This window comes from Carassius auratus, chromosome 47, assembly GCF_003368295.1.
Source record: "Carassius auratus strain Wakin chromosome 47, ASM336829v1, whole genome shotgun sequence".
Taxonomy (NCBI): Eukaryota; Metazoa; Chordata; class Actinopteri; order Cypriniformes; family Cyprinidae; genus Carassius; species Carassius auratus.
Window position 1 is genome coordinate 13,381,134 of NC_039289.1, and position 19,007 is coordinate 13,400,140.

General features: G+C 33.9%; 1 protein-coding gene across 3 annotated transcripts in view; it reads left to right on the plus strand.

Annotated features, from left to right (window-relative positions):
- LOC113065154 (metabotropic glutamate receptor 7) overlaps positions 1–17,352 on the plus strand; it is a 168,673-nt gene extending 151,321 nt beyond the window's left edge. For 2 of the 3 annotated variants that reach the window (XM_026236375.1, XM_026236377.1), the window contains 2 exons: positions 5,688–5,934; positions 15,940–17,352. In XM_026236375.1, the coding sequence (XP_026092160.1) occupies positions 5,688–5,934; positions 15,940–15,989 (297 nt within the window). In that variant the 3' untranslated portion in view covers positions 15,990–17,352. Of the gene's footprint in view, positions 1–5,687; positions 5,935–7,308; positions 7,331–15,939 lie in introns of all 3 variants that reach the window. The other variant, XM_026236376.1, reaches the window with a different exon arrangement.
- Positions 17,353–19,007: the final 1,655 nt, after the last annotated feature.

Below are 19,007 nucleotides of genomic sequence, written 5' to 3' on the forward strand. Positions count from 1 at the left end.
AGTGGTGTGTGTTTGTGTGTGGTGGGGGGGGGGATGTCAGAGGGCAGAATTCAGTAAGGAGAGAGATTTGGGGAAAAACTGTTCTTGAGTCTGCTGGTCCTTGTCCGGAGGCTCCTGAAGCGCCTCCCTGAAATATAACGTAAAATTACGATATAAAGTTGCTATTACGAGAAGCAAAGTTGCAACTCCGATATCTTTATGCACAAGTCACAATTCTGAAATTTATGAGAAAGAATGGCACAGTTGTGAGATACAACGTCGCGTTCTTATATATGAAGTTGAAACCGTAACTTACAGATGTCATCCCACTCACATTTTGCGAAATATTTTTGTTAGTACAGTGGCCTGTAACTCTCTTGTCACATCACATAACTGTCCAGTGCTGTTGAAATGCTGTTAAAACAATTGAAAAACACATTCTTTCAAAGGGCAGTTCCTCTCACTGCAGTGGGCAGTTGAGTGCAAAGAAAATGATTCAGTCTTCGAGAATGCGTTCAAAGAGCTCGTTGTGTTTTTGTGTGGCTGCCTACAGGCTAACTCAAGTTGAATTACCTACTGACACCAAAACTAAAAAAGTCTCTTAAGGGGGAAGAAAACGTTATTTATAAGCCAAATTGCTTTGTCCTTTTGCGCATAAGAGAGAAAATGTGAAGATCTCACCTTTCTGCCTGCTCTACGTCTCCCAATTGCGTTTCTCAGTGGTACCGAATGTGTCACCTTCATCCAGCGTGACTCTAAACGATATCACAGCGCAGTTTGAGTCGACTTCCTCTGTCACTACACGCATGTCACTTTATATAACAAGCCCCTTCCTATCTGAAACCGCCTGCCGCTTGTGTGGAGTTCGGGAAGCCTCTCATGTGGCACACGTAGGTTTGCTTTCTCTGTAGGTGTGACTCTCTGAAGACATCAGAAACTGTCGTTTTGAAGATTGGTTTTCAAAAACGGTTTTAAGGCAAAGATTTTGCTTAGAACAGGTTTCAGCCTTGGGTTGAATGTGGAGTCTCAATGCTGAAAAGCATCTTTAGTGCCTATTCCAGTATGCCAGACCTTTGTGTCCTTGTTTGACGGTGGAAGAAACAGCAGAAAGAAACAGACTGCAGGAATAAATAAATGAAGACTGCAAATCTTACTGATAGACTGGCAGTATTAGCATATGATCACGACAGGAGTTGGCACGCCAATTGAATTCTTATCTATTTAAATTGCTTGTTGTCATAAGGTGGTGGATTGTGGATTTGTCTGTCACTGGTGTTCACGGGATTGTCATAGGTGATGTGTTTAGGGGATTTGACACTTTAGGTTTTGGAATTTTGTTTAAGCTCTCCAAAGGTGTTCAATTTAAAAATACCATCAGATTGTGACATTCCAAGATTTTTATATGGAATTTGGACATTGGGACACTGTGTGTATGTATATATATATATATATATATATATATATATATATATATATATATATATATATATATATATATATATATATACACATATATATATATATATATATATATATATATATATATATATATATATATATATATATATATATATATATATATACATAAATGGATTCTGACTAAATTGTAATTACATTTAAATTTAAAATTGTACTTATTCATTTTATGTATCATTTTATATAATATTGTACTGTACATAAAATGCTTAAATGTCTGTAAAATATGTATAAAAAATAATTTAATTACAATTTAGTCACAATACATTGTATGTATGTATATATATATATATATATATATATATATATATATATATTTACAGCCTTATGTAAATTAGTCATACTAATTAAATACACATTAACTTAGTACACATCAACACAAAAGTAGAAATCTGTAATAATGCAGCAAGTTGTGACAACTTCCTCTCATAACGAGTTCTTCAACCTATAATTGTTTAAATCTGTAACGGTCAACACATTTTTATAGTTACATAGTATATATCATCATGCGGTCCAGATCAGCTGGGTTCGTCCGGTTTTCAGTCTCTCTCTCTCTCTCTCTGATGTTTTATAAACTGCTCTCTGCAGAATCTGTGCTCCTCATTTATTGAGCTGTTCATTTCTGAGCTGCTCCAGTTCTGACTGATCCATTATTAGCCCAAGTCACATCCGTAAAACTCTCCCTCTTCACCATATCATCCCTCACATTCAGACATCTCAGATGAGAGCCGGTGTTAAGACTGAATGCTGGGTAATTAACGCTGAGCAGCAGCCGAGAGAGAGAGAGAGAGAGAGAGAGAGAGAGAGACAGAGAGAGAGAGAGAGAGAGAGAGAGAGAGAGAGTGTGTGTTACACAAGTTGGAAGTTGTGCATCACAAAACCAATTTAATATGTGATTATTTATAATATTAAGAAACATGATGGTGTTATTTATGATCACACTGTCCTTGTTTACATTTTCTTCTAACGTCACATTTGCTTCAAGCTATTTTTCAGAGAACTGGGAATCAGAGAAATAATTTGATTTTTGATTAATTCATTAATTTATTTTAAATCCAAACAAAATGTAGTGTTGCTTACTGCAGCTCACAAAGGCAAACTTGAATAGATTCGACCGAGGTTGTTTTTATTACACATCACAACTGCTTTAGACAGAGTGTAGAAGGTGAATATGGTTTCTATCAAGTCAAGCATGCTGGATTTCTCTCAGTATCGCACATCTCACCGGCCAGTGAGAAGCTGAAGAATCAGGTGTCGATCTTTGACGCAGGACAGCTCATGTGTCAGCTCACTGCATTTGAATTTTGGACAGGCAAATTAATTTGACAGCCATGGAGGTTTTCACACATTTCTTTTGTTTGTTTGTTTGTTTGTTTTTTGTTTTTTAAATGTCACGTTTTTCGTGTTTTTTGAATCTTTGATTGTGTTCACAGTGTGCAATATAACATGTTTTCATGTTTTGCATGTAAAAACACAGTATTTTTCACACATTTCACTTATCTGTATACCGCTGTTTTCACTGTCATAAAAACGGGCTGATGTCTTTCTTGTTCTATAAACTCCCTCCTTCAGAAATACGTAACGAGTTCTGATAGTTTTACATGTGGACTATAATTTTCGGGAACCGAGTTAAACAGAGATTGTAGCCATTAATCTCCAAGTACAGCGTCCCTGGGAAGCCCGAACAAAGATGATTAGACTCCGAGATGAAAATAACAGTGTTTCGACGACATGGCGACAAACACAAACACAGCACTTCCTTCTTCTCCGTTGGAGCGCAACAAGACCACGCCCCCTTTTTGTGAATTCATGTGGGCGGAGGTTAGTCAAAAAACTGTTTTAGTGACATCATTACTGTAGGAACTAGAGGGGTGTATTACAAACAGGTCGTTCATTGTAGGCGAATTCTGCTAAATCAAATATCTCGGTTGCACTTTATTTTACAGTACTAACATGTACATATAGTGTACTTACAGTGTATTCTAAGAAAGTTCTGGTAACACAAGGTAACTACATGGGGTAGGGTTAGGTTTAGGGGTAGGTTCAGGGTTAGTACCTAGTTATTGCATAGTTATTGTAATTACTATAATAAGTACATAGTATGTACATGAGGAACAGGACTACCTATATCTATTGAATTTTTTTTATTTATTTTTTTTTGAAAAAACTTAAAATCTTGATGTAATTTCCAGTCTTGTTGGAATTGTCAAATAATGCAAAAAAAAGGTTAATTAATTTATTTAATTATTGGCATTTCATTAACAGTTTTTCACCTATGTCATTCACTGTAAAAACTGTATTATTTAAAATTCATAATTTTTTTTTCACCTTATAATTCAGTTTTTCACCTCATAAAGGTTTTCAAAAGTTAATTTCGCATTAGTTTATTTAAAAATCAATCATTCCATAATCAGTTGTGCACCTTTTAAACTTAATAGTACATAATTTTTTTTAAATTAGGCAAAAACTATGAGAATTGATTTGTGTGTACTCAGGTTACATAAATGCTACCTTTACCATTAGAATTATTCAATTCAATTAAAAATTATTTATGTAGAGCTTTTCACAAACAAAACTTTTCCTTCGGAGGCAGTTCTCGGCCAGCATAAGCTACCAATTGATCCAGACCTTAAGTTTTACTGGGAAGTTGTTTTACTGGCAGGTCGATCTGTTTGTACATGCAGCAGAAACATTGGGCTTCATTCATGGACCGCGAGCAAAGCACATTTTAGTGACGTTTTATATTTTATGAATGATTTTCACAATTCATTCCACTGGCGTTTCATGAATGGGGGCCGTCGCCTTCATCGAAACACACCCGTGACCTTCCTAACAGGCTTTGAACGAGGAGTACATTAAAGATTAAACACACTGAGGATATCAATAATTACATACTTGCCAGAGTGCCTTTAACAGCCACATGAAATTAATCTTTGCCATAGTACTAAAGTGATATGCCTGCGGCATGAATGCCTTCATTATGATCCTTTGACAAGTTCCTTTTTTCATACAAGAAATGTACATCTGTGCAAGAGCTGAAATCTCAGGCAATGAAAGAAGCTGGAGTTTTTAAGGATGATTATCATCCATTTGGCTTTGAATTTTCCAACCAGGTTGTCAACACTGAGTGCCTTTGCAACTGACCTGTTTGGATTAGATTGTCTTCTTCATTTTGTCTTCAATCCCATCCTGGAGTTCACAGACTTATCTAATGAAATTATCTAACGATTTCTCGATTTTAATAGATTCTCATTTCAATAAACCAACGTCGATTCTAAAAGGAATAGAGGAGGAATTAAAAAAAAAAAAGTGCTGTTAATTCACTCACCTGCAGGCCATCCAAAATGTAGGTGACTTATACAGTTAAGAAGATTTTAGTCTGAAATCATGGTTCTTGGCGATTTATAAAATGCAAGTCAGCAAAATATGAATCCGAGGAAGGTCATAGGAAACTGTCTATGAATTAATGAAATAAGTCATTTTCTATAGCATTATGTGTCTGTTTTAGAGAGAATTAAGTAGGGGAATGATTCTCTCTACATTTAGGTAGTAAAGTTTATTGAACCTTTTGCAATGGTAAACTGGAAACCTTCTGCCTTTTTGAGGTGTTAGTTGCATTTCAAGGGAAGGGTCCATAGACTCTCATAGTTGGCTTGTTGGATGCCTTGCTCAAGGGCACCTAGGTCGTGGTATCGCCGGCCTGAGATTCGAACCCACAACCCTAGGGTTAGGAGTCAAACTCTCTAACAACTAGGCCACGACTCCCCTAAATGTGTGAACAAAATGTAATGAAACATCCAATAAATCACAACAATCTTTGTGCTTTGTTACTTTTTCTTATTAACAAAGTCTCCACTTTCAAATTCTGTCAAATTTTATTGAGAAATTCTAACAATATGCCATTTTGGCCCCATTTTACGTGGCGTGACAGACCTGTTCAAACGACACATTGTCATCTTTTCCTCTTACTACTAGTTATATGAATAAATGAACATCAGAAGTTATGTTGAAAAAAAAAGTACAACTTACCATAAATGATCTTGTGTAATCAATCAACGAGCGTTTCAGCCATGGAAAGATGTCAATGTAAACAATATCCGTAATGTCACATTTACTACAAACATACTTTTCTATCTCTTTTTTCAGGTCTTTGTGAAACCGTTTTTTTTTTTTTTAGTTTTTAGACAATTCCCTTGCCATATTAAAAGTTTCCCTCCTTTTTCTGCCCAAAGCTCTACATCCAGACCACCACGCTGACCATCTCCATGAATCTGAGCGCATCCGTGGCTCTGGGAATGCTCTACATGCCCAAGGTCTACGTCATCATCTTCCACCCAGAGCTCAACGTGCAGAAACGCAAGCGCAGCTTCAAGGCCGTGGTGACGGCGGCCACCATGACCTCGCGTCTGTCGCACAAACCCAGCGACCGGCCGAACGGCGAGGCCAAAACCGAACTGTGTGAAAATGTGGATCCCAACAGTAAGTTGCTCCTCTTATAATTAAGATATAATTGAGGACATTGGGGAAGTTGATACAATACATTTGCTCATGATTAATTCAAGATGCTTTTACAGTAAAACTGGTGAACACTGTGCGAGTAACGTTGTTAGGAAATTTGTTGTTAAATTCATGAGAAGAATGTGAGATTATTTTTTATTTTTTTTGTATCACATGAGCGAATGTAAGTTATCAAAATCTTCACATTTCACATTCTTATGCATGTTTCCTTGCTTTTTGCACATATCACTGCACATTGTTTTATAGTTAGCAGAGACCATTTAAAATAAAATTTGTTGAATGTAATTATTATTACAAACTGACAGTTTATTTATAATTATAGTTATTATAAAGAAAATTATTATACTTTTAGTTATATTCTTGGGGTATATTAATGCAATTTTAAAATAGATATAGTTATAATATATAAGACTAACTTGTATAAGCAAATGATCCATTAAGCACTGTGTAAAAATGTTAAATATGAATTTATTGTTAAAAAAAAAAATGAATTCATTCCAGATATTTATAGATTTGCAACTTGGGGTTGTAAAGTTCTAATAAATTAGGAGCAGGCTGAGTGCTTATCATGAATGCTTATATCCAATTTACATAGAAATATGTAGCCATTATCCTTGACCTTAAAGTTGATTTCCCTGCAGCCGGTGGGTGTGAGCTCAAGTCCCAAAGTCCAGTGCTTGCAAGATTCATTGCAGAATGTCACCATGAGCTGAAATTCTGTTGCTTTGGCCTGTTGCTTGTTGCAGCATGAGCTCGTGTCAGATATAATGGAATGAAGCTGAGAATGATCGCATTTCCTCTAATGAACACGAGATGGTGGGCCCCACACCGCAGGGAGAGAAATAATACGGGACTAGTTTGAGCTCAAAGTATTAGCATGTCGTCACTGTCAAAGGAAAGCCATGGCTCTTTGAAAAGGGAATGAAATTTCGGGAGATGAAAAGTACTTTTGGTGTTGTTTATGTGGCTTTGACTGGAAGACAATTTACAAGTCTTTGCAATCTTTCAGCTGCTTTTGGGTTTTTCAAATAGCTATGGCAAATAAAGAAGAAAATATGGAGAAATTAATTACAAAAAATGATGCCGTCAAGGCTTTTTTCCCTGACAGTGGCAATGCTTTCCCACATTATTAGATATGCCATTCTGAGATGGGACAAATGTAATATCCAAAGTAACAGATCTAAAATAAAATACACCCACCTTCAAACCCAGCTTGAAATTTAATTGCATGGCTGTTTGGACCAATCAGAATCTCTGCTTTGCTTCTGTTGGACCAATCAGAAAAGCTCACCAAGTACTGTTTTTTCTTTTCTTTTTTTTTCTTTTTTCCAACAGGCTAATTCTCATAATTTATCAGGTAAGACCAAATGAATCTTCTACCTTTGGTTATGACCTTGCTCACTTACAATCGTTGAGGGAAAGGACGAGGTGGAAATTCTAATCAGTCTTTTGTGACCATTTATCAAAATTCGATGACGATCCCACAGTGTCACTCAAAAGAACTAGAGAATGAAATCCATCTCAATCCTGCACTATTGTTGGGAAAATGGACATTTTTTTATTGTACCGTGCATATTTAGACATTTACAGTTAAGTATCATTATGCCCTTATTCAAAAATATTCTAAACGGGGCAAGGTGTCATATACACAGTAATTTTTAACAAAATTGTATACATTTTTTAAACTTGTAAATAAAGCAAAGATTATTGGAGTATGTGTTACAAGAAAAATGTATACTTAAAAGAAAATCATATTTAGTTCAACGTGTTACTTGTAGTTTCTTTGTAGTTATTTATGATTTCCTCTTTGTCTAGCATGCAGTTTTATGTGAATGGACACTCAGTAGTTTGTGCTGACACAAAAGTCACTTTTTTTAATTTTACAGTGATAAATAGAATAGAAATAAAATATTTGTAGTTGTTTGAAAAATATTCAGATTGTTGTGGGTAAGACTTTAAAGAGCAAAATGTGAAACTGTTACAATATAATTGTTTTATTCAATGTTTACTTTAATAATAATAATATAATTATTATATATATATATATATATATATATATATATATATATATATATATATATATATATATATATATATATAAATAAAACATATATATATATATATATATATATATATATATATATATATATATATATATATATATATATATATATATATATAGCATTGTTAGTGAACTATAGTCACAAGTTTCATTAAACTCTATTGGTAATGACAAAACTTGCGACCATAGCTGCTTTTGGGAAACCCACCTCGGGTTAGCATTTTATTATTAGCATTTGCAATTGTTTATCCCTGACTCATCCTTACTTTCTATGACTTTATTATTAGCACTAAACATTGTTTATATTCCTGTTTCATCCCTGTTGGTGTGTATTTCCCAAAAGAATTGTTATGGTCACAAGTTCCATTGAACTGTTTTGGTAAAAACAGAACTTGCAACCATAGCTCATTTTGGGAAATGCACTCCAGTTTAGCATTTTATTATTAGTATCTGGCATTGTTTTTATACCTGTTTCCATTTTATCATTAACATTAAGCTTATATATATATCAAGTATTAAATGTTTTATCCCTGTTTCATCTCTGTCAGTTATCAGTTTATTATTAGCATTTAGCATTGTTTTTATTATTAGCATTAAACATTGTTTTTATCCCTGTTCATACATATTTGATGTATCCAAGAAACCAAAGAGTGTCTAAGCAAGAGCTAAACATAGTTATGAAACGGTAAACTCTACTGTAAGTGCTAATCTGATGACACATGGAAGATCCCAAACTTCAAACGCAAGCCCCACTGCTCAACTCCCCACGCGCCATTGTGATGGCACGGCAGACTCCACTGCTCCCTAAAGAGCTGTGAACCATCTGTGTCGGCCTTCCCTGTGCACTCTATGTTCTTTCTCTCCCCCTCTTCCTCTATATAACACACTCTGACTCTCTAAATTATTTTTTATGGATATGTATGCATATGAATGTCCTGAGCCCTGAAATATCTGCCACCCAAGGGAACAGGCGCTATAAATCTATTGAGCCAAGATGGCAATGTCAAAAAGCGAAAGCCGTAATCATCACCCTTGTTCCCAACAATTTTGGTGGGACATGCAAATTCAGCCAATTTGATATGCGAGGCTGAATAACAATGGACTTCAAGAAAGAAGATTTGATGTCAAATAAAACGGCAGAATTGTATGCAACTGTCAATGGTTTGCATTAAAGCCGACATTTAGATTTGTTCTGACACCGGTGGCGATTCATTAGAAATGTTATTTATTAATTTTTACATTGACGTCAAAACACAAGAGTGTGTGTGAGCTTTCAACATCATGTTCAATATCTTGAACCTTACTGTCACAAAAATAGAGAGAATGTGCAGTTATTACTGATGTCAATGACCCATATCATGATAAAGTATTATAAATGAACACTATGAATGTTTCCTTTCATTGTAAAGATTAGCCTGTGCAAAGAAGCTATTCTTGTCGGTTAGATATTTATTTCCATTTTCTTAGGCACTCACAGTGATTCATAGTGATAAAGTGACCAGAATTGTTCCTCATTTGTGAAGAAAAGGCAGAATTTTTTTTTTTATGTAAATTGTTCATAAAACTATTCTTATGTAATTGTTTTATTTTTTTGCCGTTATTATTATTAATATTAATAATACGTTTTTTTTTTTTTTTTTACTCAATTTTTGCAAAAATTTTACTCATTCGTAAATGTAGTTTTTGGCATTATGCAATAAAAGTGTCATTTTATCATTGACAAATCCATTCTCAAGAAATAGTTGCATTTGGCAACATAATTGTCTTGTCAGCTTAAAAAAATATGTTTTTACATAATTTTATCATCAATTTATATGTCATATAACCATTACTAAGAAATTGTTGAAATATGCAACATAATTGTCTTGTTAGCATTAAAAAATATATATTTTTCCTTTTTAAGATTCAAATTTTATGCATAATGCTGTAATTCTGTAATTCATAAAACCACTCACACAGTTCTCACATGTAATTGTAAAAAAAGCTTTTGTACATAATTTTCATAATGTGACATTGTGTTTAAAACCATTCTCCCCCAATTATTGCATTATGCAATGTAATTGTCATGCTATTGTTCATATAACCATTCCTAGGAGACTAGTACATTATACAAAATAATTGTCTTGTTAGCATTTTTACAAACATTTTTTTTCTGTAATTTTATGCATTATATGACGTAATTGTGATGTTACGTTTAAAACCATTCTCCCATAATTGTCATGCTATCATTCATAAAACTATTGTAATGCATCATAAGATTAAATTGTAAAACTATTATTCATAATTTTGTTTTACATAACTTTTGCATTAAGAATACAGTTTACTTTCATGCACATTATTTTGTGTTCTATATTTAATTCTACAATATAATTTTTTTAGATTTTATTCTTATATTTTTGATGTTTACTTTTATTTCATTCTTTCATTGCTATATTTATGTATATTTTCATCTGTGTTGTATTCTTTAATAATTGCACTGTCCAATGTAATGAATATATATATATATATATATATATATATATATATATATATATATATATATATATATATATATATATATATATATATATATATATATAATGTAATTTATATATATATAAATAAATGGCTTTATATAAATGGCTTTATCATGTTTAAATTAGTTATTGCATAATTACTAAATCATGCAATGTTATCGTTACGTTATTGTTGGTAAAAGCACTGTTGAACTTCCTGCATTATTAGACAATTGTAATACATTTTTACGTTGTGTGAAGTTATTGTAGTTAAATTTGTACATATTTACATAATTATTGCATTTTTTCATAAATATTGATTCATGCAAAATCATTATCATGTTGTCATTCATAAAGCCAGGTTATGCAGTTGCATAAGGTGACATAATTTTAATGATAGCCTTTGTAAAACCATTTTGAATATAATTTTGGCATTAGTGTCGCATTATTGTTCGTAAAACCATTTTTATGTAACTGCTGCATTATTGTTTGTAAAATATATTTTTACTAGACAGGTTTCCTTCCAAGGATTTTTTTGAGAAAAATATTTAGCGCTTCAAAAATTTTACCAATATAGCTGATGGAAATTATGTTATCGATACAATTTGTTTTTCTTTTTCATTAAATCTATATTGATAGTTCAAATGTTGCAAACATTTATTTAAAAACACTTTTAATGTCACAGTCATTTGTAAAAACATTGTTACTTTATTTTGGCATCATGGCATAAATATCTCAATATTTTTTATAAAATAAAAAATACAAAAAATTATGTAATGCATTTATTTGTGTAAATAGTTTTAAGAATGATTTACGCAAACTAAAATGTATATTTAATGAGTAAAACCCAGTGAAAGTTGCTGATTTAAGGCAACATTCAATTAAACTGAGATTATTGTGATGCAGTGTCGGAAAAGCTGAAAAAAAAAAATATGCAAATGAGGAAAAACCTAATACAGCTGTTTAGACTTCAAAAAACTATCTCATCATGCCCTGGTTTTCCTCCATTCATACCTGACGGACTGTTATCATTTCCTGTTTTTTAACACTCTTTGAGGTTAACGACCCATGAGTACAATAGATGTGAGACCAGAACCACTAAACTCCCTTGCAACCACCCCGAACAAGCACTCAAATAGAACAACATAGCAACCATTCAGAACAACCTAGCATCCTCTCAAAGCACCATAGGCTCCACCCAGAACACTCTGGTAACCACCTAAAACTCCTTAGCAACCTTCTATCAACCTCTGAAGACACTGAAAAACACCAGAACAAACTTCCTAGAACACCCTGGAAACCACCTAGAACATCCTATCAACCACCAGAACACCACAGAAACCACTTACCCACCTCTCAAAATACCCTACAAACTACCCAGAACACCATAGCAACCACCTAGCAACCTCCCCTGGTGTAGTTTGTTGGAGTTTGAACTCTTTTCCTCACTTTCCTTCGCTGTTTTATAAGTTGTAATTGTCCATGCGCATTTTACTTTCACTTTCGAATTCAGCAATTCGGCGGCTGAATGAACAAAAAAATGGTACTTCAACAAACTCACATATATTGAACAAAACAAATAAAAATACTCCATGCTATAGGCCTAATACATATATACATATATATATATATATATATATATATATATATATATATATATATATATATATATATATATATATATAATAATAAATGAGAAACATAGAATGCTTATTAGCAATGCGAATAAGAAGGCATGGAGGCAAGGCATACACATTGATGTAGAATAAAATAAATAAATTACACAAAGTGTCAATAAAATAAAAATCAGCACACACTGTAGAACCAAATAAATTAGAAATTCCTCTAAAAAAAAAAAAAAACATATTAACCACCTAGAACACCCTGGTAACCACTCAGAACACTGTAGATACCACCTACTAACTTCTCAGAACACCATAGAAACCACATAGAACAACCTTGTAACCATCCATAACACCCTAGCAACCACCCAGAAGAGCCCTCTCAACCACTTAGCAACCTCTAGTTAATCCTTCTGACTCCTATTATGTGTATTATCATGTATTTATGTTTGTGTTTGCATATTGAGAGCACTTTCCTCAATCCACATTCGTCCAGGCCACATTTCTAAATAGATGGCTGTTGGAGTGACATTTCACTCAAATACTGAAGGGGCTTCTGACTCTTAAAAGCCACAGTGATCTCTCTACTTGGTAACCTTTACTATTAAATATTTAGAAGTGAATTTACATGCAAAAGAGCACAGAGCACATGCGTGGATATGCACTATAATTAGACACGGGAGACATTTAGTTACATAGACACATCGGCAACTGCATGTGAAGGTCACGCTGTTATGACTGTAGATATTTTAGGGCTTCTTACTTAAGACTTCTGCCTTATTCACATATTTTGTGTATTCATCTGATATTTTTTATCTTAACTTGCTTTCCATCACATAACAAACACGGGGTAACACTTTAGAATAAGGTTCCATTAGTTAATGTTAGTTAACTACTTTCGTTAACATGAACTAAGCAAGAACAATCCTTCTACAGCATTTATAAGTCTTAGTTCATGTTAATTTCAACATTTACTAATGCTTTTTTATAATCAAAAGTTGTGCTTGTTAACATTAGTTAATGCACTGTGAATTACCATGAACTAACCATGAATAACTGTATTTTCATTAACTAACATTAACGAGGATGAATAAATACAGTAATAAATGTATTATTACCTTTATGTGAGTTTAACATGCTCAGACTTTGGGTTAGGGATTCTCCAAATCACCTTACCTTAAGTACTAAAATATTAAGTACTGCAGGTATTAGCATACCAATGCCCTACAAATCACACATAAAAACTTAGTAACATCTTAGATTGCTCTAGTAATCACTTGGAACACCCTAGCAAACTGCCCAGAACACCCTAGCAACACACTCAGATCATCCTAGCAACCACCTAGCAGCCGTTCAAACACCAATGCAACCACACCTAATCACCTAGCAAACAAAATACCCTAGCAACCACCCAAGACATCCTGGAATCCACCTTTAACTTCCTGGCAGGCACTCACAACACCATAGCAAACACCCAGAACACCCAGGCAATGCACTTGGAACATCCTTGTAACCACCTAGCAACATCTTAAAGCACCCAGAAGACCATAGCAACCATCTAAAGAACCATAGCAACCTTCCACCAATCTATCAAAAACAAGCAACCACCCAGAACACTTGAGTAACCACCTAAAACACCCTAGCAACCATCCAGAACATTCTAGCAACCACCTGGACAAAAACCCTTGCAACCTGACAATACACTATGGCAACCACTCAGATAACCCTGGCAACCATCCAGAACACCCTAGCAACCATATGTCAACATCTCAGAACACCCTAGCAACCTTCTATCAACAGCATATACACAGAACAATCAAGGATTTCACTTGTAACATCATAGCAACCACCCATAAAACCATAGTAACCACCTAAAGCACCCTAGCAACCTTCCACCAATCTCTCAAAAACAAGCAACCACCCAGAACACCAGCATAACCACCTACAACAGCCTAGCAACCATACAGAGAATTGTGGCAACCCAGAAAAACCCTTGCAACCTATGAATACACCATGGCAACCACTCATCAGATCACATAACAACCACTCAGATGACCCTGGCAACCATCCAGAACACCCAAGAATCCACCCAAAGCTTCCTAGAAACCTCTCAGAACACCCTAGCAACCACACAGAATGCTCTAGCAACACACTGACAACCACCTACAAAATCTTACGTTGGAGGAAGTTTACAAATAATGCTGTATGAAGGAAAACAACACTCACATGTATTTTACAATTAAAAATATATAAATAATAATAAAATAAAACAATAAATAAATAAATTGCAAGTGTAATGTGATCAACAGTGCTGGGTAAGTTTTAAAAAAAAGTAATTAATTACTAATTACATCTTCAAGACAGTAAGTATATTACTCTACTAATTACTCTCTCTTAAAAGTATTTGCATTAATTATTACTAATTAGCTTATAAATCTCATATCAACCTCTTCCAGTTGAACTTTCCAAGGATAGACATGGAACTGGTCATAATTATTTTAAATAAATAATATCAAATTCCATACATTATACAAAGTATTTAAAGGGAGGTCACATTTAAAATATAAATTATAACATTATATGTTACATTTTGATGTTAAATCCACTATTTGTTTTATACACAGAATTATTATATAGTATTTAATGCAATTGCATCAGAAGTAACTGTAATTAAATATAAGAGTAATCTCTTACCTATGGAAAATGGGATATAAATTGAATTACAGTAATGAATCACTTAGTAACAATGGGGATCAAAATGACAATACATTTAATCATTTACTTAGTATTTTATTTTTATTTATCTATTTAATAAAGAGTACATTAGGTAAATAAAGTATATATATATATATATATATATATATAGACGGTTTCAACGGCATCAACATAAACAAACGTTAATGCGCGTGAGCGCTTTTGTGGACCTAACTTAACTTCCGGTAGACTCCAAATAGAATCAATAACAACAGCCAATTCCCTCTAGAGTAGATATTTTTTGATAACAAACAAAATGTGTTTTCTGTGTGGATCAGGCGGACTTAATGAAAATGATAATTCATTATTTGCCAGCAGGAGATGTTTTAAAGCATAGACATAAAGCGCGAGAAATAGAGGTTTCCCCAGTAACAGCTGTAAACGAAGCAGAGCTGGTACGCTCACACGCTGCTTTATCACGCATATAACATGCACGTCTTCTTTCAGAAATACATCGATATAAAAACACCCGTGCCTCGTTTTGATATTTAAACATAAATGTAAGGAATTATTACTAAACGTGAAGTACGTTACGTAATGTTACGTTACTCATGTTTATTTAACGAAGCCTTTTTGAAAATCGATCAGTTTTAAAATTGTGGCGAGTCTCCAAAAATAAATAAATGTATGGGAAACACATCCCGCAGCACAACCACCTGAGCCCAACTTCAGTCTACTCATCACCTTGGCTTTAACTGCGTTTGTAGATGGCACTGCAGCCAGACCGATATACACAACACAGACCGGAAGTTAACTTAGGTCCAGACGCGTGCGCCCGATGAAACCGTCTATATATATATATATATATATATATATATATATATATATATATATATATATATATATATATATATATATGGCATTTTAATGGCTTTAATAATCTGATTGTGGAGGTTTCCTGTTCCATACCAACAAACCTCATGTCCTAAAAAGTGTCCTCCTGTCAGGAATCAATGAATTCCTCTCATTTTCAGCAAGAAAAAAGGAAGGAATGTCAAATGAAAAGCTATTTTTCATCTTTCTCTCCTTGCAGGTCTGGCTGCTAAGAAGAAATACGTGAGCTACAATGACCTTGTGATCTGAAGGCCATCACAGGAGGAAGGTGATCGATGGTACTTCCTGGTTACTCTTGGCTCTTTGGAACAAAAGTAAAGCGGGAAAAAGCTTTCAGTGTCCCTCTGTTTCCATCCTTATTTCGTCTGAGGTCCAGGACAGTGATTGGGCCCTCAGCTAAACCAACGACAGAGGATATCAGTTGATTTTCAACACCTTTAAGAAACATAACACAGCGAAACCACCCAAAAAAGTAAAAAAAAAAAAAAATGAAACTGAAATAACCTGACATCTACACAACAAGTAACAGGAATTACAAATGGAGGAATTACATTTTTTATTTTTTTATTTTTTTCCGACGGAGGAAACTGATGGGGTGTAACATTGGCACAACACGACTGACCATCAGTCAGACGAGAGTACACTTGGCATGATGGACCTTCGACAAGGCATTTCTTCTGACTTTCCATCACAGACTTTCTTCAAGACGCTGATGATCAACATGGCTTTGGAATGCTGGGCCTTGAGGTCCTCCTCATCTTTACATGCACTTCCAAACTGCAAGTTTTGGGGGTTTTCTGAGTGACTTTGTGTGGTTCTCTCAGCATTTTCAGTTTGCTTTTGCTGTTTTTGTGTTTCAGCTGAGCCTTTCTTCCTTGGTTTTCCTTGCCTTTTCTGGATGCACATTGTATTAAAGCCATATTCTTCTCTTTGAGATCTCATTCCTGGAATATTGTTTCTTTATTTTGAGGATTTCCATTGGTTTTCGCCCTTTAACATGATAAACGTGTCACATTTTTCGACATTCCCACCATGTTTGTAAGGTTTGTAGACCATCGACTGTGTTTTTAGTGACTTTGAGAGATGTTGCATTGGTTTAACAGTGTCTAAACCCCAGTGACGGTGGTGTTTCAGAGTTCTTTTTTAAAGAATGTGTTCACGTAGCAGTTGTCAATGCATGCTTGATATGTTCGATGTTGAAGTAAATGAAACTTTCACCACAGTTATCTCACAATGGCCTGTTTACAGATAATTTTGCAAGCCTTAATTGATTTATCTAGTTTTTCCTTCATGAATTTCTTAGACATTCACTCACTCAAGGCAGAATATGGCTTTAATTTGTCTTGGAATTTTTAACTGCCCTGGAATTTATGGAGAAATGTGCAAAGGATATGAGTATATATTTCAAAGTAAAAAAAAAAAAAAAAAAAAATCTATGAAAAAGCATGTATGTTTTATACTGTTTGTACTAAGTATATTCATGTTGCCCTTGCTGCTTTTGTGCTGATGTTGTGGAAGACTTTTATGTTTGGCCACTCATGCAACTATAATGTGGTGTTGTCCAAGAATGTACCAACATGAAATAAAACCATTTGGTTATTTTTTATTACTATTATTATCATTATATTATTGATCTTCCATTTGCATGCTTGAATTAATTATTTAATTAAAATGGCTCTCAATATAGAAAACAAAAAGTAAGCCAATTCTTAGTTTACAGAACATGAATGATCACTTTGGAGCCAAGGGCACCATATAAAGGACTTCAAATATAGTAAAATATATTCAATTTTGTTATTTAATTGCTATATTATATTATGAACTTATTGTGGTTTATAGGTCAGTAAAAAAAAAAAAAAAAAAATGAAAGTATATATTTTTATATTATGCTATATTACCGTATTTTTCGGACTATAAGTCACATTTTTTTTCATAGTTTGGCTGGCCCTGCGACTTATAGTCAGGTGCGACTTATTTATCAAAATTAATTTGACATGAACCAAGAGAAATTAACTAAGAGACATGAACCAAGACAAAACATTACTGTCTACAGCCACGAGAGGGCGCTCTTTGCTCCTCAGTGCTCCTGTAGCCTACACTGAAAACATAGAGCGCCCTCTTGCAGCTGTAGACGGTAATGTTTTCTCTTGGGTCTAAATAAATTTGACTTATAGTCCAGTGCGACTTATATATGTTTTTTTTCCTCATCATGACGTATTTTTGGACTGATGCGACTTATACTCAGGTGTGACTTATAGTCCGAAAAATACGGTACATACTACACGAAATGCTTGTGATTTATAGGCTGGGGTATTTTTTTTAGCAATAGCAAAAAAATAAAAATAAAAAACCTTGTATGGGTCAAAATTATCGATTTTTCCTTTTTTAATGCCGAAAATCATTATATTCAGTAAATATCATGTTCCATGAAGATATTTTGTAAATTACCTACTGTAAATATATCAAAACTTAATTTTTGAATAGTAGCCTAATATACTTTGCTAATAATTCATTTGGACAACTTTAAAGGCAATTTTATCAGTATTTTTATTTTTTTGATCCTTCAGATTCCAGATATTCTAATAGTTGTATCTCGTCCAAATACTGTCTCAGTTTCAACTTACTTAACATTTAGCACTGTTAGCTATGTTAGCAGGCTAGTTGGTTAAATGTATTTTAATTTAAAAGTCTAATTAGCTAGCAGTGGGCTAAGCTAGCAGGCTAATAAGTTATCTGTATGGTAATTAATTTATCCATATAAGATAAAATCTTATCTACTGTGGGTATGCAAGGCTAGACAACCAACCCACTAGCTGAGTTGATGCACTTGCTTAACTGAAAAATTAAGCTAGCAGGCTGAACTATAGATAGCACATGTACGTCTGCAAGACGTCTGTTAAAGATCTCTTGATGTGGAAAGCATCTGCTGTCTACAAACTTCTGACAGACGTCTTTTAGATGTCAGTTTTACATTCATTGTAAATAATAAACATCTTAAAGACATATATTTGACATATATTTGACATCTAAAAGGAAATGTCCTATAAACGTATTGCAGATGAGCAAACACTCTAAAAAATATGTCTTGCAGATGTAAATGCACATGTCAAAAAGACGTCTCTGAGATGTATTTGTGCTATCAGGTTAAGACAACAGGCTAATCAACTGGCTGTATGATAAGCTAGAAAGCTAATCTACTGACTGTATGTTTACAAGTTAGCTTTCAAGTCAGTGCACTTGTCTTATGCTTATCTTACAAACTAACTG